This window comes from Theobroma cacao, chromosome 6, assembly GCF_000208745.1.
Source record: "Theobroma cacao cultivar B97-61/B2 chromosome 6, Criollo_cocoa_genome_V2, whole genome shotgun sequence".
Lineage (NCBI taxonomy): Eukaryota > Viridiplantae > Streptophyta > Magnoliopsida > Malvales > Malvaceae > Theobroma > Theobroma cacao.
The window spans coordinates 18,692,530-18,718,902 of NC_030855.1; the positions used below are offsets into that span (position 1 = coordinate 18,692,530).

Here is a 26,373-nt window from a genome sequence, read left to right on the forward strand (position 1 = left end):
GAATTTGGATTCTTTTGATAGATGATAAGAACTCAAGTGTTTATGCTTATTTTCAAAATATAACACTTCTATCTCTCTTTATTGTTTTGCTCTTGTCTTATTTGTTTTGATGTGTCAAAATGATTGGTAGCAAGTCCTTTATATAGACTTACAATTGTGACACAACTCTTTCATCAATGTATCATTTTATCTGAAAAACACTTTTGCATTTTATAAGATATAACATTTAGATAAAAGTATTGTTTCAATAACTACCTTGAAAGATAACTTTTCATTTAAAGAGATTATCTTTTATTTTGAAAATACACTAATAATGACAAGAAGAATAACTTAGTCAAAATAGTGTGTCACATCCCAAGCTTTTCTTTAGATTAATGAGAATGAATAATGCCCCTTCTATTACATCAAGTACTTGTTCAACTCATGGGAATTCTAATTGTTTTTAAAAATTTCCTTGTGTGTCATCAGCAAAGTTTTTACTAATCGTTGCACAACATTAATTAATCATCACATAAGTCTAGGTATAATATTTCATTTAATTTTTAAATTAATATAGTAACAATCAAGGAACAAATGGGAGTTCGCGTTTTACATCAGGCATAATGAATAAACCATTATTAAACAAAGTCTTCTCCCAAGCACGCCATTGAAAAATACAAGTTGCTAAGACCGTTTACTTATTACTGCCTAAATTCCTTGTTTAATGATCTGAGTCATATTTGTCTGTGTGCCAATTTCCATATTCAACAGAGAAATCAAACATGAAACTCTACCCACAGATAAGGAAGGCCTGACAAAAATATGTTGTAAAACATATAATACAGTAAGACTTCAACTTAAAAAAACAAAAATACTTTTCATGTTTAAAGTAGCTACAAAAACAATTGACCAAGTTTTTTATACCAGTATATCGTTTCCTTACGACCTTTCAAAAAAAATTATCGTTTCCTTATGGTACTTAGTTCTTATGTGTTATCTAAGTTATAAGATACTAACTACTTCTTTGCTCTCAAATGTGAAAAGTTGAAGAGTCAGATGGGGAAGATAAAGCATTTCCTATTGTTTAGCAGCTTTGCTCTGGCATTTCTGATCATTCATGCACAGGATCAATCAGGTTAGCCCATCTAACTCTCTGGATAGCAATTCCAATTCTCTTTAACTAACCAAATTACTCAGGCCTTCCCATGCTTCTTCCCAGGGTTCATTAGCTTAGATTGCGGGTTGCCAGAAGGTTCAAGCTACAATGAAAGCACAACAGGCATAAATTATACTTCAGATGCACCATACATCCAAACTGGCATAAGCAATAGGCTACCTGAATTCAATTCAGGCATGCAGCGACAGGTACTAGAGTATCTCAGAAGTTTCCCTGAAGGAGACCGAAACTGTTACATGATAAACCTCACAAAGGGTGAAAAATATTTAATCAGAACAGGTTTCATGTATGGAAACTATAATGCAAAAAATGAAGCACCGGAATTCGATCTATACTTAGGACCTAATTTGTGGGCTACAATGGTATTTCAAAATGCATCTACTGCTATATTCAAGGAAATCATTCAAGTTCTTCAATCAAATTATTTGCATGTCTGTCTTGTCAACACTGGGAAAGGAATACCTTTCATATCAGCATTAGAGTTAAGGCTTTTGAAAAACACAACCTACAACACTCAGTCTGCAACAGAAGCACTGGAATTTTTCTTAAGGGATGATTTTGGTTCAACATCTAATGCTACATTCAGGTATGTCATTTACCGAAACTTGTGGTGAATAAAAGAAAAATAAATTTGGATACTTCTTTCCTAGTTAATGAGCAATATTTGCCTCAGGTTTCCGCAAGATGTTTACGATCGTATCTGGCAGCCTTACCAAAGAAATGATTTGGGACAAATAAGCACCTCTTCTCTCATTTCAAGTAACAGCGATTACCAACCACCATTGCTTGCCATGAGGACTGCTAGCATACCAGCAAACGCAAGTCAACCCTTGAATTTTTCCGTCCAAGATTCTGATTCCAGTGCCCAATTTTATTTGTACGTGCACGTCGCAGAAATTGAAGAGCTCCAAGCTAACCAGTCCAGAGAGTTCATCATCTATGTTAATGACAAGCTTTGGTTCCAAGCTTATAGTCCTACATATTTGCGGGCAGACACTATACAAAGCCTATCAGCAGTAAAAGGAGGTCAGTTTTCAATGGTAAGAACCAGAGGTTCAACCCTTCCGCCCATCATTAATGCCCTTGAGGCTTATCGTGTAAAGGAACTCATACAGTCACAAACAGTTGAAAAAGATGGTATGTTCTCTAAAACTAATGATATAATATTCTCTCTTCATACCTATCATTCCGGATAATTAATATCACTACTGTTTTCACAAATATATGATAGTTAATGCGATCGTGAATATTAAATCAATGTATGGATTGAAGAGAAACTGGCAAGGTGATCCTTGTGCTCCACAAAAATACTCATGGGAAGGTCTTAATTGCAGTTATGAGGACTCCAATCCACCTAGGATCATATCTTTGTAAGTCTATGCCTTGAAGTTCAACTTAGCCTCTAATTTTCTTTCAAATAATTTCATTGTTATTGTTAATAAAACTATTGTTCATGAAATCAGGAATTTATCCTCTAGCAGTTTGAGTGGAGAGATACCTCCCTACATCGTTAATCTCACTCAATTACTATATCTGTAAGTGTCTTCATCTCATATGAAATAAGAAGCAATCGTCCCATAATGATGATGGAGGAGAAATTAGGCTTACCTATTTCTATTACAATATCAGGGACTTATCAAACAATAATTTGACTGGACCAGTGCCTGAGTTTCTAACTCAACTGCAATCTCTGAGTCTGTTGTAAGTTATTTGAGATTTTATACTTGAAAAACATAAATTTTGATTAAGGAGTCAAAGAACATTTCTTCTCTATCTTTGTAGAAACTTGGAAGGAAACGCACTTAATGGTTCAGTTCCCACAGGACTCATTGACAGGTCAAACAGGGGTTTGCTACAATTGAAGTATGCTTTTAATTTATGATTATGAATGTTTAATTTCCTTGAGTTTCTTTTACTTACCTCTTTAGCTAAAATCAAAACAAATTTACTACATGAGAGGTTTAATTATTAGAAATTAGGATTGGTTCCGGATGACAATTATTAGCCCCTGTAATCCAAGTCTTGCTTTTTCTCCTTGTCAACTGAATTGATCATTAAGCGTGGAAGGAAATCAAATTCCTTGTACATGGGAATCATGCTCGAAGAAGAAGAACAGTGCAGTGGTTCCAGTAGTAGCATCAGTTGCGTCAGTGCTTTCTTTCCTCATAATTGCTTCGGCTCTCCTATGGTGGTTTAAAAGGACAAAACCATCAGGTAGAACCAACCTTACAAAAAAATGGTGGATTTAAGAAACATTAAATTGAACCATTTCATGCTATTACCAATGATTTTCTCAATAGTTGTATGCATATTGAACTTATTTTAACGTTATCATCAGCAGGCAAATTGGATTTGGGCTCTAGAAAACCATACCAGCATAAGGAGTTAAAGAATCGGCAATTTACATTCTCAGATGTCCAAAAGATCACAAATAATTTTGAGAGAGTTATTGGCAAAGGAGGATTTGGAACAGTTTTCCTCGGTTGCTTAGGAGACACTCAAGTAGCAGTCAAGATGCTATCAAAATCATCTATTCAAGGGTATAAGCAGTTTGAAGCTGAGGTATAAGAGCCTGAGTACTAGTACTAAAGTTTGACCTCATTAATTACATATTAAACTAATTAACATTTGGGTTTGAATTTATGACTATATATAGGTGGAGCTTCTTTTGAGGGTACATCATAGAAATTTGACTTCGCTTATTGGATATTGCGATGATGGCACTAACTTGGGGCTAATCTACGAGTACATGGCCAAAGGGAACTTAGCAGAGTATCTCTCAGGTTTGAACTCGTTAAGTCAATTACTATACTTTTCATTTCATTATTTATTTAAACAAAAGAAGAAGAAGAAGATTTTATTAACTCACTTCTTATGAATTTAGATAGCAGTAGCAGTTTATTGAATTGGGAAGGAAGACTTGGAATAGCGCTGGAGGCAGCACAAGGTTGGCATGAGTTTACCTATAATTTCTACAGTTTATTTATTTATTTTTTTTATTTTAATAACCAAATATACAAAAAACAAATGAAAATACAGGACTGGAGTATTTACACCATGGTTGCAAACCACCCATAATCCACAGAGATGTAAAGTCTACCAACATCCTATTAACTGAAAACTTGCAAGCTAAACTATCTGATTTCGGGCTATCAAAAACTTTTCCAATCGAAGGTGGCTCTCATGTCTCCACTGTCGTTGCCGGTACCCCTGGGTACCTTGATCCTGAGTAAGTACATCTTGTTTTGAGATGAATGTTAATTTCTGATCTCTTTTCCACATCATTTGTTGCTGCAAATTTGTTAGTTTACATGCTTGGCATGCAGGTATTCTACATCAAACAGGTTGACAGAGAAAAGTGACGTTTATAGCTTTGGGGTAGTTCTTTTGGAAATCATAACAAACCGGCCTGTGATTACAAGAACCATAGATGAGCCTACTCACATAAGTCATTGGGTTGGTTCCATGTTGTCCAACGGGGACATTGAAAACATTGTCGATTCGAGGTTGCAAGGAAATTTTGAAATAAATTCTGTATGGAAAGCAATAGAAGTGGCAATGGCTTGCTTATCTCCTGCCTCCACGAAAAGGCCAACTATGAATTATGTGGTAACGGAATTAAGCGACTGTTTGCTAGCCGAGATAAAGAGGACCAGAGGAGTCAACGAAGATGAATCACAAGAATCAATTGGCATGATATCCATGAATCTTGGTTCTGAAATAACTCCTCTGGCAAGGTGATTAGGGGGAAACTATGTGACAATTCAACATATTTGTGGTCTCTCGAGCTTTGTTGCTTGTTGGCTTCATCCACACCAAAAGTCGTACTATCAAGTATCTTTACGAAAGTTTTCTCCTGGGCTACGTGTTTGTAATTTTGTACTTGTACACACATAAAAACACTTTCAAGAAATTAAGCCATGTACATAAATAATTAGCAGACACTAAACTTGGTAATGTAGTTTTTTAACTTAGATGGTAGAAGATGATTTGGTAATTTTCATCTTAAATGGTCTCCGGGTAGAATACAAAGAGATTTCAACAGCCATTAGAGTTAGAGAATCCATCATCACATTTTAAGTGCTCCATGACAAGTTCAGTGACGTCGTAAACATAATCAAGCAGGATGATGCAATTCCATCCCAACTGTCACAGGTGACTATGTTAAGAAATTCAACTATCCTTCCACTGTGAGAGGAGGTCACACCTGAGGCCGTTACTCCAACAAAGGTAATTTTCAGTATTAAATGAGGAAATTTAATTCATCATGAATTTACAAATGCCAAACCAGTGTGCCAATATTGTGATAGAACAGGACACAAATAAAAAACTTACCGCAGCATTAGAGGAATGACCAAACAACCAGTCGCCAACTTCACTTCCATCAAACTAGCAATTAATCAAATCTAGATACTAGACTCAATAGTCTCTCACCATGTCACCTCCAACTTGCACAACTTATCTTCATACACTGATTATGTTAGCCTAGATGAACTCATTGTGGGAGATGGCACAGGTTGTCTATTAAACACAGTGGCTCTACCCTTATTCCATCACACACTATATCACTTCATCTATCTTATGTCTTACGTATTACTCACATGAATAATAACTTGATGTTAATATCTAAAGCTAGCAAGACTTATCATGAATTTTTTCCTTGACACATTTTATAAAGGACTTAAGCACGGGGCACCTCTAATGAAAGGTCTAATAAAGATGGTATTTACCTTGGGTATAGGTATTGATACTTATCCTTTCTGGGCAAAGGTATCAATACTTCATGAACAAGTTACTTGTTCATTAGGAAGCCTTTTTGGGTTTCAAGTATTGATACCTCATTTAAAGGGATCGATGTTTACAGCACATAATGCTTATTTTAAGTATGAAACCAAGCCATTTGACCCTCTTTAGGTCTTATCTTTCTAGACTTATTTATTTATTAAAACAAGCATTTCTAGGCTGTAAATGTTCAGAATTTCAAAAGAGAAATATTTAATTGTTAGTTCACCAAGCTAATTAAGTTATGTTTCTAACCTTAATTCCAAGTCAGAGTTTCAAATTCTCTCCTCCTCAAGAAAATTTGTCTTCAAATTTAAATCAAATGGTAACTAACCTCTAATTCTGGAACAAATGTGGATACTTCATCTGCATCTTATCCTCAGCTTCCCAAGTCACCTCCTCACTAGAGTGGTTGTGTCGTAAAACCTTCACTAAGGCTACATTCTTGGAAACAAGTCTTTTAACTTGCATATCTAAGATCTCCACCGATAACTCCTCATACGATAAGTCGTCTCCCAATTGAATCTCCTTATACTAAATCACGTCAGATAAGTCGAGGTTGTACTTGTCAAGAACGAACACGTGAAACATTAGATGAATGCTAGAGAGGTCCAAGGGTGGACAATCTATAAGTTACTATGCCAACTCTATCTAGAACCTCAAATGGTCCAATATACCTTGGACTCAACTTGCCTTTCTTGCCAAATCTCATAATTGCCTTAATCAGCAACACTCTTAAAAACACATGATCACCCACCTAAAACTCCAAGTCTCTACATCTATGGTCTACATATGACTTTTGTGGGCTTTGTGCCACCAACATCTTTTCTCGAATCATCTGTATCTTGTCGGTGGTCTCCTGAACCATTTTTGGTCTAAGGAGTTTTTGTTCACCAACCTCAAACCAACAAATGTGCTATCTACACTTTCGCCCCTATAAGGTCTCATAGAGCGCCATCTCTACACTCACATATAGCTATTATTATAAGCAAATTCCACCAAGGGAAAGTGTCGATCCCATGTAATTTCAAAATCAACAACTCAAGCTCGTAACATATCCTCTAAAGTTTGTATGGTTCTCCAAGTCTATCCCTCTATCTAAGGGTGCAAAGTAGTGCTAAAATTTAACTTAGTTCCCAAAATTTTCTAAAATTTCCCCTAAAATCAACTATTGAATTGAGCTCCCCTACAAGAGACTATAGTAACTAGAATTCCTTACAATCACACAATCTCATCAATATACAATATCGCATACTATGCCACTCCATAGTTGGTCTTCATCTATAGAAAATCAGTGGATTTAATCAATATTTCAACTATAACCCAAATGAAATAGCACCTATTACTTGTACAAGGTAGTCTTGTCACAAAATCCATCAAGATGTGTACCAATTTCCACTTGGGTACAAGTAAAGGTTGTAGTAATCTTACTCGTCTCTGATGCTCTACCTTAACCTGTTGATACATAAAACACTTGACTATAAACTCTGCTACATCTTTCTTTAGACATTCCCACCAATATACCTGTCTCAAGTCATGATACGTCTTGGTGGTTACCAGATGTACAACATAAGCAGATAAATGTGCCTCCTCTAAAGTCTCTCTCCTGAAACCATTCGTGTTTAACACATACACCTTAGCTCTATAACAGGGTAAACCATCAGAATCTCTATCAAAGTGTTGTCTTTTCCTCCCTTGGGCATTCTTTAGGGCCTTGGTCACCCACTTACCCTTATCTTGGGCTTCCTTGATGCGATCAAGTAGCATTGGCCTAACTCGAATATGCCCTATCAAAGTATTAGTCTCGTTAACCTTAAAATGCAATCCCATATCTCCAAAATCATGAATACCTTGCACCAAATATTTGCTTTTCACTGATATATGGGCTAAACTCCCCATAGATTTTCGACTCAAAGAAGCTACTATAGAGCAATCATAGTCTTTAATTAAGCAACTTTTTCCATCAACATTGCCTAAGGCTAAGATCACTTTACTGAAAAATATACTTAAAACTCTTATAATCGATATAGATCTCACAAGAATCGCCATAAAGATAATGTCTCCAAATCTTCAACGCAAACACAATGATTACCATCTTTAAATTGTGAATGGGATAATTCTGCTCATACTTCTTCAACTGTCTCGAGGCATATGTTATCACTTTGTCTTGTTGCATCAACATGAATCTTAATCCAACTTTCGAGGCATCACAATACAAAACATCATATATCCACCCATATCTTGCATTAAGCTAAGTATCAAAGCTAAAGTAAGACAAGTCTTGAGCTTTCCAAAGCTCTCCTCACATGCTTCGAAGCATTAAAACTCACATTTTTCTAAATTAGTCTAGTCATAGGTGTTGCAAGTTTAGAAAAGTCCTTTACAAACCATCAAAAATATCCAATCAATCCCAAAAAACTACGAATCTCTATCACAGACATAGGCTTTGGCCATTTCTCCATTGCTTCAATTGTTTTTTAAGTCAACCTTAACACCATCATTGGAAACCACGTGACCCAAAAAGCTCATATTATCAAGCCAAAACTCACACTTGGAGAATTTGGTGTGCAATTGATACTCTCTCAAAACTTGGAGCACAATCCTCAGATGTTGCTTGTGTTCCTCCTTACTCCTCGACTACACCAAAATATCATCAACAAACATCACCACAAATCTATCCAAGTATGGTTTGAACACCTAATTCATTATATTTATAAAGGTTGTCAAGGAATTTGTAAGACCATAAGACATAACAAAAACTTCACAGTGACCATACTTAGTTTGGAATTCAGTCTTAGGCATGTTCTCTTGCCTAATCCTAAACTGGTGGTAGCTTAAGTCAAGATCAACCTTGGAGAAACATTTAATTCCCTATAACTGTTCAAATAAATCATCAATTTGTGAAAGAGAATATTTGTTCTTTATCGTTACCTTATTCAACTGTCAGTAACAAATACACAATCTAAGTATCTGTTATTCTTCTTCATGAATAATACCGGTGCACCCTATGTTGACACATTAAGGTGTATATAACCTATATACAAGAAATCCTTCAATTGATCTTAGAGCTTTATTGATGCCATATGATATGGTCATATGGATATTAAACTAGTATCCTATACCAAATCAATACAAAACTCAATCTCTCTCTTGGGAGGTACTAGTAACTCCTCCAAAAACATATCAAAATACTCTGCAACTATAGGCACACCTACCTCACTACCAACTATTGATCCCGATAATATGTGCTAGAAGGGGGGTGAATAGCACAATTTGGCTCGTAACAAGATGAAGAACTAATTTCCAGAACTTAAGAAAATAAAAACAGAGTACAAGATGCACAACAATTTAAAGTGGTTCGGTCCAAGATCTACATCCACTACCTTGATTATCCAACCAAGAATTTTCTCAACAAATCCACTAAGATTCGGTGAAATTCACAAGCTTTCACCAAGCTTTACAATGGCTTTTCAAGGCTCAGCCAAAACCTTTTACACTAATTTTTCACGGGCTCAACTAAAACCCAAAGTAGTTTTCTAAGGCTCAACCACAACCTACAACAATAAAGCTATCCCAAGCTTGAACAACCCCTTAGAGTGACTTCCTCACTCTAAGAATACAAGAAAAGTAGTAAAAGAAAGTACCTATGATCACTGGTTAATCTAATTGGTACAAGATTGAGTGCAAAATACAAATGCAAAGAGTAAGCGTTTAAGTGCAGACAAGTGTAGTGAAGATTTTCTGATTTTTCAACTCTCTATAGCTCAAATCTCATTCAAGGCTTCTAAAAAACTTATTTTTAATTGTTGAAAGACCCTTTTATACTTGGAGATGTAACTCTTATGACAGTTTGGCAGTTTTATGTCCATTGGAAACAGTTGAGGATGAGTTATAGCCGTTAATCTGTCTTGTAGTGTTCTGGTTCAAATTGCAGACAAAGAACTCTTAGTCGACTGACTTGGTCGACTAAGTTGGTTCTGTTTCAGGTTACAGATTCTGGCAGAGAGCAGTTAGTCGACTGACTTGGTCGACTAAATTGGTTCTGTTTCTCAAACTCTTCAGCCTGTCATTCCTCCAATTTGAAACTTGGTCAACCAACATTCTTCCTTATTTCACCAATAAGCTTCCTCCTTTTTAGATAGTTGCATTTTGTTATTTTTATCCCTCTTTTTCTTTTGATATACTCTTTGAAGAGTTAATTAATTAATTTCATATATTAATTTTCCTACACAGTTAAGTAAAGGTATTAGACACAAATAAATGGGAATGTTTTATTATCATAAAAAACTAATGGAGCCAACACCAACCTTCAATTGAGTGTTTCTAATCAAGGCCAAGTATTTTTGGCAATCATATCTCAACAACTTCTTTATTGTCTTGGCAAACATTACGTTGGTTAGGGTAATGCTATGATCACCCTGGATACTGAAAGATGGCTCTCTTGGGAAATGGAATCTCACTAACAAGTGGTGGTAGTCCATATTAGCCTAATTTCTTGATAGACAATCTATGCCCAAAATCATGTCAAAAGTTAGCACATCTAATAGTACGAAAGTGGCTTGAGTATCTTTATCCTTGATTCAGACCACATAAGACTTATTCTCGTACTAAACTACAAATATCTCTTTCAACAAAGTAGTCTCTACGAAACTCAAGTCTATTAAAGTAAGCTCAACACTTAATCTCAATGCAAAATGTGGTAAAGAATGGATGGATCTGGGATCAAATACTACGCATGCTTCCGCACCGTAAATAAAAAGTATACCTAAAACCACTACCTTATACGTCTGGGCATCTTGAGGTGTCAAAGCCTGTACCTTGGCCTATCCTCTGCCAATCGATCCTTGATGCACAGATTCAGCCATTCGACCTTGTGAAAAGCTACCTGCACTTATACCCTTAGCTCCTGCAACTCCTTTGATAGGTTGGGTCGCTACAGGAAATGATGGCAACATAGGTTGGGAAACATTGTGTCACGATCCATGAGATGGATGGGCTTTAGGCAATTTTTTTTTCATTTTCCATGGCTGGCCACAATAAAAACAAAGTTTTATGGCTCGATGACATAACCCCTTGTGAAGCTTCTTGCATACGGGGCATAATGAAGTTGACTGGCTAGATTTTTGCTATAAATGCCTAAATTTGGTCCTTTAAAAGGAATTATGCATACTTTATGCCAAATGTCCAATTTAGAGTCATAATTCAAGTATAAAAAAAAGTAAAGGACTCACTTTGATTCAAAATTGAAGATCAAGCAAAATAAATCATTTCAAGTCAAACTTTCACTATGATCAATATACCATTTATGGAAGCTACTCAAGAAAGTGCTTATTTAGTCCAAAGGTGTTCCAACCTAATGGATGGTGACATTTCACTCTCGCCATCTAAGGCAAATAAAGGTATTTCAACCCAAGAAATGGGATATTTCGCTCTCCACATCTAAGGCACATAAGGGTCATGTGTAGTCCGGGTACACATGGTTAACTCCACTTGGCCCTTTGCTAGGTAAGGTAGTTACATAGTGCACAAAGGTTAGCGTTTACTGTCAGTGACTACAAGCTCGTTAACTTAAATAGTTTCATTAATTTCATACTCATTAAATAAGTGTGAAATTATTTCATAGTGCCTCATAGCAACATCATGTGACATGTAATTCTTACAATATCAGTAAACATACATTATCAACATCTAGTTTGCTCATCATCAATCATACTTTCATTATCATAGCTACGAGAGATTTTCGTACTCTATACCTATTAACATTATCATTATGGTTAGATTCCATAATCAATACCTATTCACTTTATACTCAAGGTAAGATTGCCATAATTAATTGCCACACATATTATCACAAAAGGTAAGATTTCTATAATTAATATCCATACACATTATCATTAAGGGTAAGATTTCCATAATCAATACCCATATGTATTATCATCAATGATAAGATTTCCATAATCAATACCCATGCATACTATCATCAAGGGTAAGATTTTCATAATCAATACCCATACACATATATTAAGATTTCCAAGATCTGGATGGCCATTTGGCAACTCTTAACCCGAATTGTTTCCAATGATAAACTCACGACCAATTTGAAGTGTTCATGTAATACTATAACATTAAAATTTGTTTTCATGAAAAGGATTACAAGATTCACAAGTTTCAAAAGCCAAAAGTTTAAAAATTATCACAGATATACTCAGATTTTTGGGTTTCTAGATTCATCTAGGTAACTTTAAGCATTTGATTTTCTTAACAAAAAAAAAAAACTTATAACCAAACCATTGAAACCAAAATGAAGAACACATTTCATACTTCAAAAAACCCCCAAAGAATAAACTCAAAATGTTTTCGAAATGTGGAGTTCTAATGACCCAAAATTGAGTCACCAAAACTGTCAAAAATGGGTTTAGAATTAACTTCAAAAATTCATATGTCTCTAACCGATCAACCAAATGAGTTATTACAAAAATCATTAGAAATATCATTTCAAGACCTTTCCATTGGTACCTATCATGCTGTCGGAAAGTCATCGAAATAGTACCTGATTTTGGACAAAAATTAAAGAAATACAAACTAAACTTAGGGTCTTTATTTCAAACTAAGCAAAAAAAAAAAAAAACACAATTTTCATGAGTTAAAGCCTAATCATACCTTAACCACTGCTTTGTTGAATAGATTTTCCATTTTTCCACCTTTCTTCTTTTTCTTTAGAGTTAATGTCCCCTAAATGGCTTATATTTCTATATGTTGATATTAAACAGACGTTAACAAAAATATAACTACCCTATTAGCCAAAAAGTCCTTCATTTTATTTTTTCTTCATTAATAAACCCCAAGGCCATAATTGTAATTATAAAAAGTTATACTAATATTTTATTTATTTATTTTTATATAGACTATAACTTAATAAATATTTATTTTTTATAACATAATTAATTAGTTAGAATATTTTTGAAGGGTATTACACGCGGTTCAAAAAAAAATTTCCTTGCAATCGAAGAAACCAATACAACAATCAACAAAATCTTGGGGGAGGTGGGGGAACAAAAAATTGATTTCCCATTTAGAATCTTCTCATCATCTTATCTTTGCCCAACTTTGCTTTAATACTCCAACCATGTAAAGAGTTCTATAAATATTTTGTCAAATACTCAAAATCACAATGTTAAATGAGATGATTTCTTGGCAAATTATTTTATCATTAAGCATTTAATTGGCTTAATTTGGTTTTCATACATATATTTAAAAAGGCAATTAAATCTTTTTGTTTCTTTTTATAAATGGAGAAACAATGTCATTAAAATTAATATTAAGTTTAATAAAAAAAGGAGGAAAATTAAGTGATAATGGTTTTAATCATGATATTTATAAAAGATTGGAACTTTTTTTTATAAAAGGGGAATTCAAACTTAAATTTTACAAAGAAGATAAAGTAATGTACCTATTACAGAATGAAATAATCAAGTAAGAAAATAATTATATTTACTTCTTAACACTATAAATCTTTTACACTTAAACATTTGGCTTATTAATAAATATATGTATTATTTACTCAAATATTTGTATTTTTCAAAAAATTTTTGGTTCAATTTAGACTCTAAACACCTTAATTTTGTTCAATTTAATCCTTGTACTATATATTTTTTTTCAGTTTAATCCTTATGACTTGGTTCAAATTTTTTTTTGAAATTTTTTTTCTCGATTTGCCACATTAGAGTGGCGTGGCACTACCACATCAGCAAAATTTGTCACATCAGTGTTAATGTCATCACCTTTAATGAAAAATTGGACAACATAAAGAGGAAGGACTAAATTGTTCTGATTTTCTAAATCAAGGGACTAAATTGATCAAATTTTGAAAACGAAGACTAAATTGACAAAATTGCATGAGTACAGAGATTATTGGAATTCTTTAAACTTTAGTTATTTTAGCATTTAACCCATTAGATTGGTGGGCTTCCTCTCAAAAGGATGATTCATTCTCCATAGAGGCGCCAGGTTTCACTGATAGGGCTACTAAAAATGGGCTCATCACAATTGGGCCTGCTAGTCAGGTAAGTGTGAAATCCTACACTTCATTGACTCTGTGGGAGGTGGGTTCTTGGACTTGTGGGTTTTTTATTGCAACTTGGCCTAGTAAAAGACTGACCTACATGTCACTTGGGTTGATAGGTTTGACTGATTTTAGGCTTTTCGGCCAATTAGGCTTGACTCACTACCCAATTACTTGTTTGGATTATCTGGATCTTTGGAGAAGGCTTTCCAGTCACAGACCACGACTTCGTTCTCTTGACTACTTTCTTTCTAGGCTGCCCAATTACTTCCACAAACCGAATTACTTGTGCTGGGCTCTCTTTATCTTTAGCTATTAATACTCGGGTTGCAAACCCATGATTACCATATTCTTTATCCACATTTTGGCTTCCCAGCACACATCGTCCTCTATTTCATTGAATCTATCCATTTCATCAGTCCATTAGCATTTCCTCCATTGGCTGAAGCTTCAGAGGACGAGCTCAAACTATCCTCCTCATCTTGTCATCTAAAACCCCTTGAAAATTCTAATAAATTAAAATTAAAAAATCATAAAGTTTAAAACTCATTAACTCACAATCTTTTAGATCCAAATTATAGATCTTTCAAAAGTTTAAATTCAAATTGTCTTCATTTCCTCACAACCAAGGTTCACAACAATTGAAATCAATCCAACTCAACTTGACCTTCATCTCAAATTGGTATATACTTTGATAAAAAGTTCTAAGAGCAATTAACTCATTAACTTTTGGAAGTCTATGACTCTAAATATTTAAACTTCGATTACTTGGACTATCTTGAATCTTTATAGAGGTCTCATCAATATTATTTTCATTTAATATGGAATATGAGGTAATATAGTAAGATATATATAATAAATTAAAATTTTTAATTTAAAACTAATGCCAAGAAACAATTTTAAGAAAAAAATCAGGACAAAATATATAGAGAATTGTAAGAAAAAACCCTACTCATAAATCGATTGCAGAAATAACCTTCAATATAAAGTTAATTGTTCTTAGCTAATTTTAGCCATGAGATGATACAAATACTCTTAAAACTATTCCAAACAAATTCAATGCTCTCAAATTTTCTCTTTCGTCGTTTGTTTGCTTTGCTCCCTATTCTGTTGTGCTCTTCATTTTTCTTTCTCATCATCCAACTTTCTCTAATTTTACCTCCATCACTTTCTCTCTGTCTATCTCTTGTCATCTCATCGTTGATCTACATACCAAAAAATATGACATAAAAAGTAACAACATATTCTAGGATTTATTGATTTACATTTGCAAAACTATTTTTCTGTCTATTTCTCACCATCTCATCGTCAATTTACAAACAAAAAAATATGGCATGGTGAGTAACAACAAGTTCTTGGGCTTATGGGTGTTAAGTTTTTTTAGTGATTCAAGTCTGGTAGAACATGCCTTAGCATATAATAAAGTGATTCATGCCTTGGCATGTAACATCAGTAGAAAGAAAGAAGCTTTGGCGTGTAATACATGGTGCTGAAACTTTGACCTTGGCATGTAACATCTAGTGTTAAAGCTTTGACCTTGGCAACATGTAACATCTGATACTGAAACTTTGACCTTGGCATGTAATATCTGGTGCTGAAGTCTTGGCATGTAACATCTAGTGCTAAAGTTTTGATGTTGCTTAATTTTTTTGAACATGACGTGTAACAATAACATTATTTAAACATGTAATTTCTTTATATTTCACTACAACATAAACTCTTAGAGTTAAAGCGTGTAACAATTATTTTTCAACTGTAACAACATTTTTTTGAGCCTAACGTGTCATAACAACACTTTTTAAATGTAATTTGACCTCTATCTTTGTATTTCATTAGGACATAAACTCTTGGAGTTAAACACCTTCACGATAGAGATAAAATTTAAAATCAAAAAGGAATTTGATATGGAAATGAAGGTGTATTAAAAAATTATCCAACATCAACATTACTGTTGGGGTGAAATGGCTAGGATGAAATGGATTTGGACAATAAGATACTATCCAAAATCCTTAAATTTAGATTATTAGCTTTTAGGTTATTTTATTTGTTACATTTCCTATAACCATAAAAAAGATTCAGCACCAGATATTACATGTCAAGATCAAAGTTTCAGCACCAGATGTTGCATGCCAAGGTTAAAGCTTCAACACCATATATTACACATCAAAGCTTCATTCTTCTTACTGATGTTACATGCCAATGTATGAATCACTTTGTTATACATTAAGGCATGTTTTACCAGACTTGAATCACTGAAAAAACTTAACACTCATAAACCCAAGAACCCGTTGTTACTCACCATGCCATGCTTTTTGGTCTATAGATCAACAATGAGATGGCGAAAGATACATAGAGAGAGGGTTTTGTGAATGTAAACCAATAAACCCAAGAATATATTTTTACCTTCCATGTCATGCTCTTTGATCACATGACGAGATAACGAGAGACAGACAAAGAGATAATGATGGTGGTAAAATTAGATAAAGTTGGATGACGAGAGAGAAAAATGGAAAGCATAACAGAAGAGGGAATAAAACAGACAACTGGCGAGAGAGAAAATTTGGGAACACTTGAATATGAAGAAGTTCATTAAGAGCAATTTTGTTCAAAAATCTTTTCTCTTAACTAAACATAATTAAAATTAAAAAGAAAATTATTTTTGAAAATACTCTATCTTTGAAGGCTAAAAAAAATCATCCCTAAAGTATATAACATGAATCATATTATAAACTTGTTAAGTCTCCATCCCTGACACTTGAAATACATATCTTACTTCCATTCTATATCTTTCATTATTACTTGTGATCGTTAAGATTCCCCTCGAAGTCCAAGCAAGATAATGACCTTTGGCAAGCCAGCAATAATCAAGCAGGATGAATGTACCATTCTTCATACTATAGTAGATGTACCATTTGGAGAATGTAAATAATAAATTGACTTATCCAACAACTAAAGTTATCATAGCAAAAACGATAGCACTCATCGTCATCCCAAAATCAAAATGAAAGGGACATCTTAACTCAATGAAAATTGTTTCTTAATTCATGTTTAATTGCTTTTGTTTTTAGTTTATTTTACCTGAGACATCAAGTAATGATAGTTTCACATATAGCTACCATATGATTTTTAGTTTCCTTGGATGTAAATTAAATAACAAATTACTTTATACACGAATTTAGAATTACTTTATAGTCATTACATTGGATAAATTAAAATTAAGCAAACAATTTGTTACCTTAGGAATTGAATAGAGATTGACATTTATATACAATAGATATTTGGTATTTTTCAATTTTTTTCTCTAATTCAAGAAGTTTACACTATAATAAGATCATATACTAGCCAATTGTAAATATAATAACTCAAGTTACATAAAACTCTTTCTTAGGCATCTTCATAAAATCTTAATTAAACAAAGTTTTTCCCTAAAGTCCACGCTATGAACTGAGTCAACTAGGAACTTTTCTTTACTCTATTAAGGGCCAAGTTCCATTTTAATTAAGTTTTGTTAATTTACTGGTACCAATCAGTGTCAACACTAAAATATAGCAACAATATTATTCCAGCTCTGTTAAGCAATAGCAATAATATCTTTGTGATTAAAATACATAATAGACTAAAATATGGCCACTAAGCTTAGCTCACGAAATGGAATGATGGAGATTCAGGAAGAGATGATTGATGAGATTAAAAAAATAACAAGTGTAATGCATAATTGCTTATGGAAGAATAATTGACCAAGTTTCTCGCATAATTTATTTCACCATGCCACTTTGCTGTATATATAACTTACAAAGATGCTTACTTCCTGTCGTAATGTGCTGGTCCGGAAACCCAACCGCCAGACATGAGTGAAAACTCACTAAAAACTAGGAGTCGCCACCAATCTTTTTTTTTCTAGGTGTGATTGGCCACCTATTAACTCGATTCCAATCGACGAAGTCTTAAATTAATTTTAAGCCCCGTCGATAGAATTTTAAACTGATCTACGTTTTTCTAGATCTAGGTTCGGGAGTACGGTTACACCCGGGGAAGGATTAGCACCCCCGAAACGCCCGTTTCATGAACGGTACCATTTTTAGATTATCCTATTAGGTTTTATTTTTTTAAGTTCATTTTATTTCCTTAGCTATTATTCACTTATTTTATTTCTAATTTTATTAAAATGAAATGCACATGAGAGGCATGATGAAATGCATGGCATGAGATAAAAAATGTCAAACGAATAACCTTTTATCGAGGACGTCCTCCCGGATCCGCCCATCATACTGGTGGGATCCAGGGTTTTCTCTCACCTAAGGAATTATCCAAGAAATTCTTCTTTACAAATTCGACGAATAAATCCCATCATCGGGGTTATCGTACGTTTTTCTTTAATGATAATGTTTTCGTGCATAATTAACCTAATACGAGTGAAAGCCTTTTATTAAAGATGTTTCTCGAGCCCTCCCATCATACTGGTGGGACTCGGGGACATCTTTTCACCTAGGAAACTTTTCGAGAAATACCCGCCTTTGCAAGATCCTCGGAAAATCCCATCATCGGGACTTAAACTCGAAAACAGAAATATTTATATGCAATGATATGCATAATGCAATATATATATATATATGTTATGCTAATGCAATTGTCTATTTTTTATTTATCATTTTTTATTATTTATTTATTATTTTATTTTATTCTTTATTATCATATTTTTTATTTTATTTCTAATTATTATTTTTTTATACCTTACATTTTTTTATTATAAGTTACTCTTATATTTTCCTTTTATAATTAGATAAATTGTTTATGATTCCATGTTATTTTAGTGAACAAAAATTTTATTTTTTTTATTATACTATTTTTTTATTTTTTATTTTTTCATTATATATATTTTTTATATATTTGAAATTAAAAATCTCGAAACCTCAAAATTAAGGCCCTCCCGTCATACTGGTGGAGCCTTAATTCAGATTCCGAACTTAGGGAAAATTAGCCCGGGATTACAACTTCTCACATCCCAACCGATCATCCCATCATCGATATATTACACTTGTAGTTAATATCATGGTATTTTGTATTTTTTTATTTTTTTTTATTTTTTATTATTATTTTTTGTAAGAGTTAATTTTTCAAGATTGATTCCCATATCTATTTTATTATAATTATTTTAATACTTAATCAAATAATTTTCAAATTTTTTTAGTTAATCTATATGTAAATCTTTATCCTACCCTTTATTTCCTTCATTTATATGTTATTTTTTTTATATTTATTATTTATCTCCATAACTCCATTATTGTAAACATATTCCACTTAACAATCTATTTTTTTGCACATGAACTTCACTTACCTAAGTTTAAATACTTTTAATAAGTATTCTCCTACATTTAAATTTTTCTTAATTAAATATACAAGTTTTTATTTTTATATTATATATATATTTATATATATATATTTATATTCCCCTATATGTATTATTCTCTTTATCCAAAAAATAACATCTAAAAATCTTCAAACATTATACTAAAGTAATCCAATCATAATCCTAAATGATTAAATAATAAATCTGAAAGCTAACAAAATGAACAAGCCCAAATCATTACAGATCTTAATAGCATGACAAAGAATTTACCTTTATGGGTCAAATACCCACTCAGCTTAATCCTCCTGCTTCTCCACAGCCCGAATCCTGCTCAAGGTCCACTAGGATCAAGCCAACAATCACTGAAGCCCACAGGAAGAACTGGGTCCGTGTTGGTCTAAGAATCCAGCAACAACAGCCCAAACATTCTTCCACCCATGTGCAACTTCACCAAGCGCAACATGTGGTGTGCTACATCGGATTCCTCTCCTTATAATACCAAAACGACACTGTTTCGCGTCCACTAACCTAGGTATAAAAACTTCTTTTTCACCCTTTCTCTCCATTTTTTCCTTTCATTTTCTCTCTCTAGCTGCCGGTTCTCCTTCCTCTCTCTAAGGTGCGGCTCTTTTCTCTCTCTCTCTAAACCAAGCCTTCACCCTTCTTTCTTCCTTTTTCCCTCCCTTACGCCGGTGTCCTGTCTGCCGTTGATCTCTTTCCTTTCGCTGACCACCCAAGTGTCTTCCCTTTCCTGGCACTTTTCGAATCTCTCTCCTATCATTTTCCTTCCTTTCGCCAGCCACCCGAAAGCTTTCCCTTTCCCGACGACACTAAGACCCAAACTTTGACACCTCCACCGGCGGCACTCCCTCAAACTTCCTATTTTCTCTTTCAATCGGGACACCTACCCAGATCTCCTTTCACCCAAAACCGGTGACACTTTCATTTTTTCTTTGTGGTTACTGGCTGCTAGATTTTTCTAGGGTTTTTTTTTATTTTCTTTGGTTATTGTGGCTAGGGATTGTTGGATGTTAGAGACTAGGGATTTTTGTGTTTTTTGGTTGCTTGGTTCTTTTGTTTGCAGGTTGTGGCTTCTCCTCCCCAGGTTACTACAGTGCCCCCTTTATACTGGGCTAAAGGGGGCACGCTCCCACTACCCTACCAGTCGTACCCCTCTCTCTCTCTCCTATTTTTATTACTATTATTATTTTATTTTTAATTTTTGTTTCTTTTTTGTTTATCTGAGAAAATTTATAATGTCTACACTTCCTCTCTGTTCTCCCCAACTAAGAACTGACAATTAAAATGGAGATGTTAAAGCATTTCCATCTTGTATTGATAAACAGCTTTTCTTTTGCAATCTTTGCTCATGCTCAGCAAGATCAATCAGGTTTGGTTAACCAAGGTAACTAGCCCTCCCTATATTTTCATTTCAGGGTTCATAAACTTAGATTGTGGGTTACCAGAAGACTCGACCTATACAGAAAGCACAACTGGCGTCAATTACATTTCAAATGCATCTTATATCCATATTGGCATAAGTAAGAGTATATTACCTGAATTCAGAGAAATTATGCAACAACAAGCTGGGTATGTGAGAAGTTTTCCTGAAAGGATCCGAAATTGTTACAACATAACCCTCAAAAAGGGAGACAAATATTTAATCAGAGCTTTTTTTATGTATGGAAACTATGATGAGAAAAATGAAGTACCAAGATTTAAACTGCACCTAGGACCTAATTTTTTAGGAACAGTGATTTTAACAAATGCATCATATGATACAAGCATGGACATAATTCATTTGCTCCCATCAAATCATTTGCATGTTTGTCTTGTGAATACTAAGGATGGGATTCCTTTCATATCATCAATAAAGTTAAGGCTTTTGAAAAATACAACCTACAGAACTTAAACTGGATCGTTGGAACACTTCGGAAGGTTTGATATCGGTTCAACAACTCGTGGAACATTCAGGAAAAAGTCATTTCATTTCATATATACCTACCAAAGTTCTTGTAAGAACAGAAATATTAAAATATCCATTGCTTAGATACATATATAATAAGCGATCGCCACAAGTTTAAAGAAGATGCTTATGATCGTATCTAGTGGACTTATAGAAGATTGGATTAGACACAAATAAAATACCTCTTTAAACATTGACTCTGGAATTGATGATAACCAACCACCACTTCGTGCCATGAGGACTGCTAGCACCCCAGTCAATGCTAATGGATCCATGGATTTCTCCATCGAAACCACAAGCGATTCCGAACTCTATGTTTAGATGCACTTTGCTAAAATTGAAGAGCTACAGGCCAATGAGCCCAGGGTATTCAACATCTCTATAATGGCAAGCTTTGGTATGGACTCTACTGTCCTGCTTACTTATGGGCAGACACTATTTACTCTCGATTAGCCTTGATTGGAACACCGCACGAGTTTTTAATCTACAGAACTGAAGCTTCAACCCATCCACCCATCCTTAACGCCATTAAGATTTATTTGGTCAAAAATTTCTCACAATCGAAAACAGTCCAAAGAGATGGTACGTTCCTTATAAGACATTAATACCTAATGCTGGTAAAGTTATTGATCAATTACAATACACAAGAGTAATTAGTTGTTTAATTTATTGCAATGACATGTACAAGGCTAGATATAGCATTTGCTGTTAGATTACAAGTTTAAAAGATCATGTTTCTACAAGCAGACAGATCTTCATGCTTGGTGGGGGTGCCATTTCTTGAGGATCTGAAAAGCAAACGTGTATAACGGATTCTTCCATGGCAGCCGAATTTATTTCATTGGCTGTTACCACCAAAAAAGCCGAATGGCTAAGAAATTTACTCTATGGTGTACCTTATTGGCCTAAACTAATTTTTCTAATTTCTATCCATTGTGATAGTGAAGCAATTCTAACAAAAGCATATAGCCAAGTGTACAATAAAACGTCTAGACATATTGGATTAAGACATAGTTATATCTAATAATTAATTTCTAATAAAATGATCACTATAATTTTTGTGAGATCTAGTGAAAACTTAATGGATCCTTTAATAAAAAGTCTTGTTAGAGATCTTGTAAATAAGACCTCAAAAGGAATGTGGCTTAAGCTCGTAAATTGAAAGTCACCCATGGTGGAAACTCGACTCAATACCTGGTGTAACGTCAAGTCTTGAGTTCAATGAGACAAAATACATCATTTGTATATGGCTACTAGCACTATAATATAATATCTTCTATCCCAAGTGAAGTGCTAGGTAGTCATAATAGTAAAGAAATGATGAGTTATATATCTTAATAGACCCACAACATAAATTTGTTAGAATGCTTTAGTTACGAGGACATTCTTGATGGGATCTATGTATGTGAGTGAGAAATATGGTCGCTTCTAGGGGTTCAAAAGATTGGCTCTAACAGCACTCATCAAAAAAGGATATAGACGCATGGCCATAAAAGCGTTGTCGGATACTGTGCATTCATTGGTGTTGAAATTGTTGTGTAAAATGTGTTCGGTTAACCAATAAAATAGTTGGTTCAAAGCATAGTCTACCATGCAATTTCAGTTAACTTTAACATGTTTTCACTAAACAAAGGTTCAATCAGAAAACACCCTCATTTATGTAATTGATTTTCAAGATTATCAAAAATTTGGATTAATTTGAAAATGGTGGGGGATTGTTGGACATTTTCAAAAAAAAAATACGATTCCATATCAGAATAAAAGAAAAAATTATGACTGTTGAAAATTAGAAATTAAAGGAAGAGTTATATCTATTGGAAATAAAAAAAATAAAATGAAGAAGTCACGCCTGTTAGCAAAGACCAACAGTAGTGACTGTTTGAAACAGACACAAGTTGTCAGTTGGGAACAAGCATATAAGCCTATAAAAAAAGCCCGATTTTACCAACAGAACGTACTTCAGAAATCAGAATCATCTTTTCTTTCTTTTTCAAACATTCTCCAAGTTTTCTTTTACATTATTTTCCAATAGAAAAATATTATAAAAGTTTGATAATCTTGTTATACTCTGATGAGTGCTTAATGGATTGATTTCGTTAGTGCAAAAGGCTGTCAATCACTGGACTTCATTGTATCTTCGAGGTTTATACACCGGTAACTTTTTTGCACACTATAAGTGGGGGTGAATAAAACCTTAAAGACGGTGACATTGATACATGTCTTGAAGTCAATTTCTAAATATTCTAGTTTGATGTTCTAACAATAATTGCATTGGCTACCTTATGGAGGTTCAAAAGGAGAAAACGTCTAGGTATGATCACCAATATTATAACTCCTGGCCTCGTAGAATGTTAAACATTTTTTTAATGATATTGAAATATTTTCTAAATATACATGGTTATTGAACCTATTATGACTTTTTCATATGGAGAGAAGGATGCTAAATCTGAAGGAACATTGTAGTTTTTAGAGACAAAGAAAATGCTATTCACATATGCTGATGTCCAACGGATGACAAACAACTTCTAAAGAATTCTAGGCAAAGGAGGATTAGGAACAGTTTTCCATGGCTACTTCGAGGACACCCAAGTAGTAGTAAAGATGCTCTCTCCACCATCTGTTCAAGGCAATAAGCAATTCCAAGCAAAGGTATAACAACCTAACTTGTGAAAAAGTTTTACATAATTACATGTATACCAAACTAATTAATGATATGGGCTTTTCAATATAGGTGGAACTTCTACTGAGAGTTAATCATAGAAATTTGACAACCCTTATTGGATATTGTAATGAAGGCACCAATCTAGGGCTAATCTATGAGTATATGGCGAAAGCAAACTTAGCAGGGCATATGTCAGGTTTAAAATGCAAAGTGCTTCATATTTTCATACACATATATAATTTTGATTTAAAGGGAACATACTACTATTATCTTTTACGATGAATAAAAATTTTAGACACATTTTAAAAAATAACACTTAAAGATAAGATGTTTTCAAAAATAACACTTTTTATAATTTTAACTATTTTTAACCAAATTGTACAAAATTACCTTTAATGAAATCTCTTCATATTCAAGTACACATGATGTTACACGCCATGCACATGATGTTACACTCTATATTAAAAAAAATTTATTGTTACACACCATGTACAAAAATATATTACACATAATGGTTAAAAAAGGTTATTACACGCCATGTTGAAAAAAATATATTGTTATTACACACCATATTCAAATACATTTTACACACCATGTTGTAAAAATAAATTTTGTTATACACCATGTACAAAAACATATTACACCTCATGTTGAAAAAAAAATATTATTGTTACATGCTATGTTGAAAAACTATTGTTGTTACATGCCATGTTCAAAAATTTTTTATTACACTTTAATGCCTAAAATGTTGTTATTACTTGCAAACCAAAACTTCAAATTCTCTCAACTTTCGATTTTTTTAAACAATTTGACACTGATTAAAGTTTTTCTAACATGTTTTCATAAATCAAAAAACAATTTTCCTTATCTAAAACGCGTGTTTTAACTAAAAATTGAAAAAAAATTTCCTTTGAAACTGTAAGTTTATAAATTTCAAATTCTTGAGTTTATTGGTGTCTAGTTCCCGAATTGATCAAATTGAAAACTATTTCAAACATCTGTGATCATTTTTACTGTTTTAGTTTCATCCAATATATCTAAAAATCAAATTTCTCAAATAACCACCCACCCAAAACACATCAAAATCATCACTTAGTGTCTTGAAAGCGCGGAAAAAAGAAATCAAGAGTACAACAGACGGATGCCAAAGAGAGAAATCAATAAAATTAGAGAGAGTAAGATGGTGAAAAAGAGAAATCAAAAGCACATACGGAGATGGGTAGAAATTGTGATAAATGGTTTAATTAATTTGAAATAATTTAAAAGATATTTTTATTAAGTCATGACTAAATATGACTAAAAACAGTTAAATTTATTTTGATGGTTATTTCTAAAATCTTCTTATCAAAAGGGTTATTCCTGACAATTTTCTCAAAAAATTTTAACCCACTTTTTTATGAATGTAGCAAGAAGCACCAGTATTTTAAGTTGGGGAGGAAGACTTGGAATAGCACTTGAGGCAGCACAAGGTTGGCACACATTTGTTGAACATTTTGTACTCCATTTTATGACCCTTTCCTTTGAAACGGTGAGTGAACTAACACAAGAAATTGAAAACGTAGGATTGGAGTATCTGCATAATGGTTGCAAGCCGCCGATAATCCACAGAGATGTGAAATCTACAAACATCTTATTAAATGAAGATTTCTAGGCCAAACTAGCTGATTTTGGGCTGTCAAAAACTTTTCCAATTGAAGGTGGCACTCATGTATCAGCATCTATTGCTGGCACCCCTAGCTACCTTTATCCTGAGTAAGTACATCTACTCTTGGAAAAACTACTGCTTTTTGAAGTCAGCATCAGCTTCGTTTAGATGCATGATCTTTGGGTTCAAACCAAGTTACATGTTTGAATATGCAGGTATTACATATCAAACAGGTTAACCGAGAAAAGTGATGTATATTGCTTTGGATTTGTTCTTTTGGAGATCATTACAAGTCGACCTGTACTTGCACGAACCAACAATGAGAGGACTCACATAAGTCAGCGGTTTAGTTCGATGCTATCCATGGGTGATATCAAAAAGATTGTTGATCCAAGATTACGAGCAGATTTTGATGATAATTCTGTGTGGAAAGCTGTAGAAGTTGCAATGGCTTGTTTGTCGCCAACTTGTGCAAGGAGGCCAACCATGAATCAGGTAGTAATGGAATTAAGCGAGTGTTTGTCAGCTGAAGGAGCTAGAAACAGGAGGGCCAATGAAAATGAATCACTAGACTCAGTAGGTTTGATGACCTTGAATTTAGGCACCGAATCAACCCCTCTAGCCAGGTGATTATACAAAAATATTGGTATGAGCATGATTGCGATGAATCATCTTACTGGAATAAGTTTCCTAGCTAGAATTCACCACTGATTTATCTGTCTCTGGTGTTCTTATATATGCTTTGTTGCAGGG

General features: G+C 33.7%; 1 protein-coding gene and 1 pseudogene across 1 annotated transcript; both read left to right on the forward strand.

Annotated features, from left to right (window-relative positions):
* LOC18596059 (putative leucine-rich repeat receptor-like protein kinase At2g19210) lies at window positions 1,036–5,096 on the forward strand. The gene is made up of 13 exons (XM_007024309.2): window positions 1,036–1,114; window positions 1,199–1,742; window positions 1,830–2,293; window positions 2,388–2,526; window positions 2,620–2,691; window positions 2,786–2,857; window positions 2,939–3,019; window positions 3,216–3,370; window positions 3,498–3,718; window positions 3,813–3,939; window positions 4,041–4,103; window positions 4,196–4,385; window positions 4,483–5,096. Exons 1-13 carry the CDS (start codon window positions 1,036–1,038, stop codon window positions 4,895–4,897), a joined length of 2,622 nt encoding a protein of 873 aa, XP_007024371.2. The 3' UTR covers window positions 4,898–5,096.
* Window positions 19,622–26,250, forward strand: LOC18596061 (annotated as a pseudogene).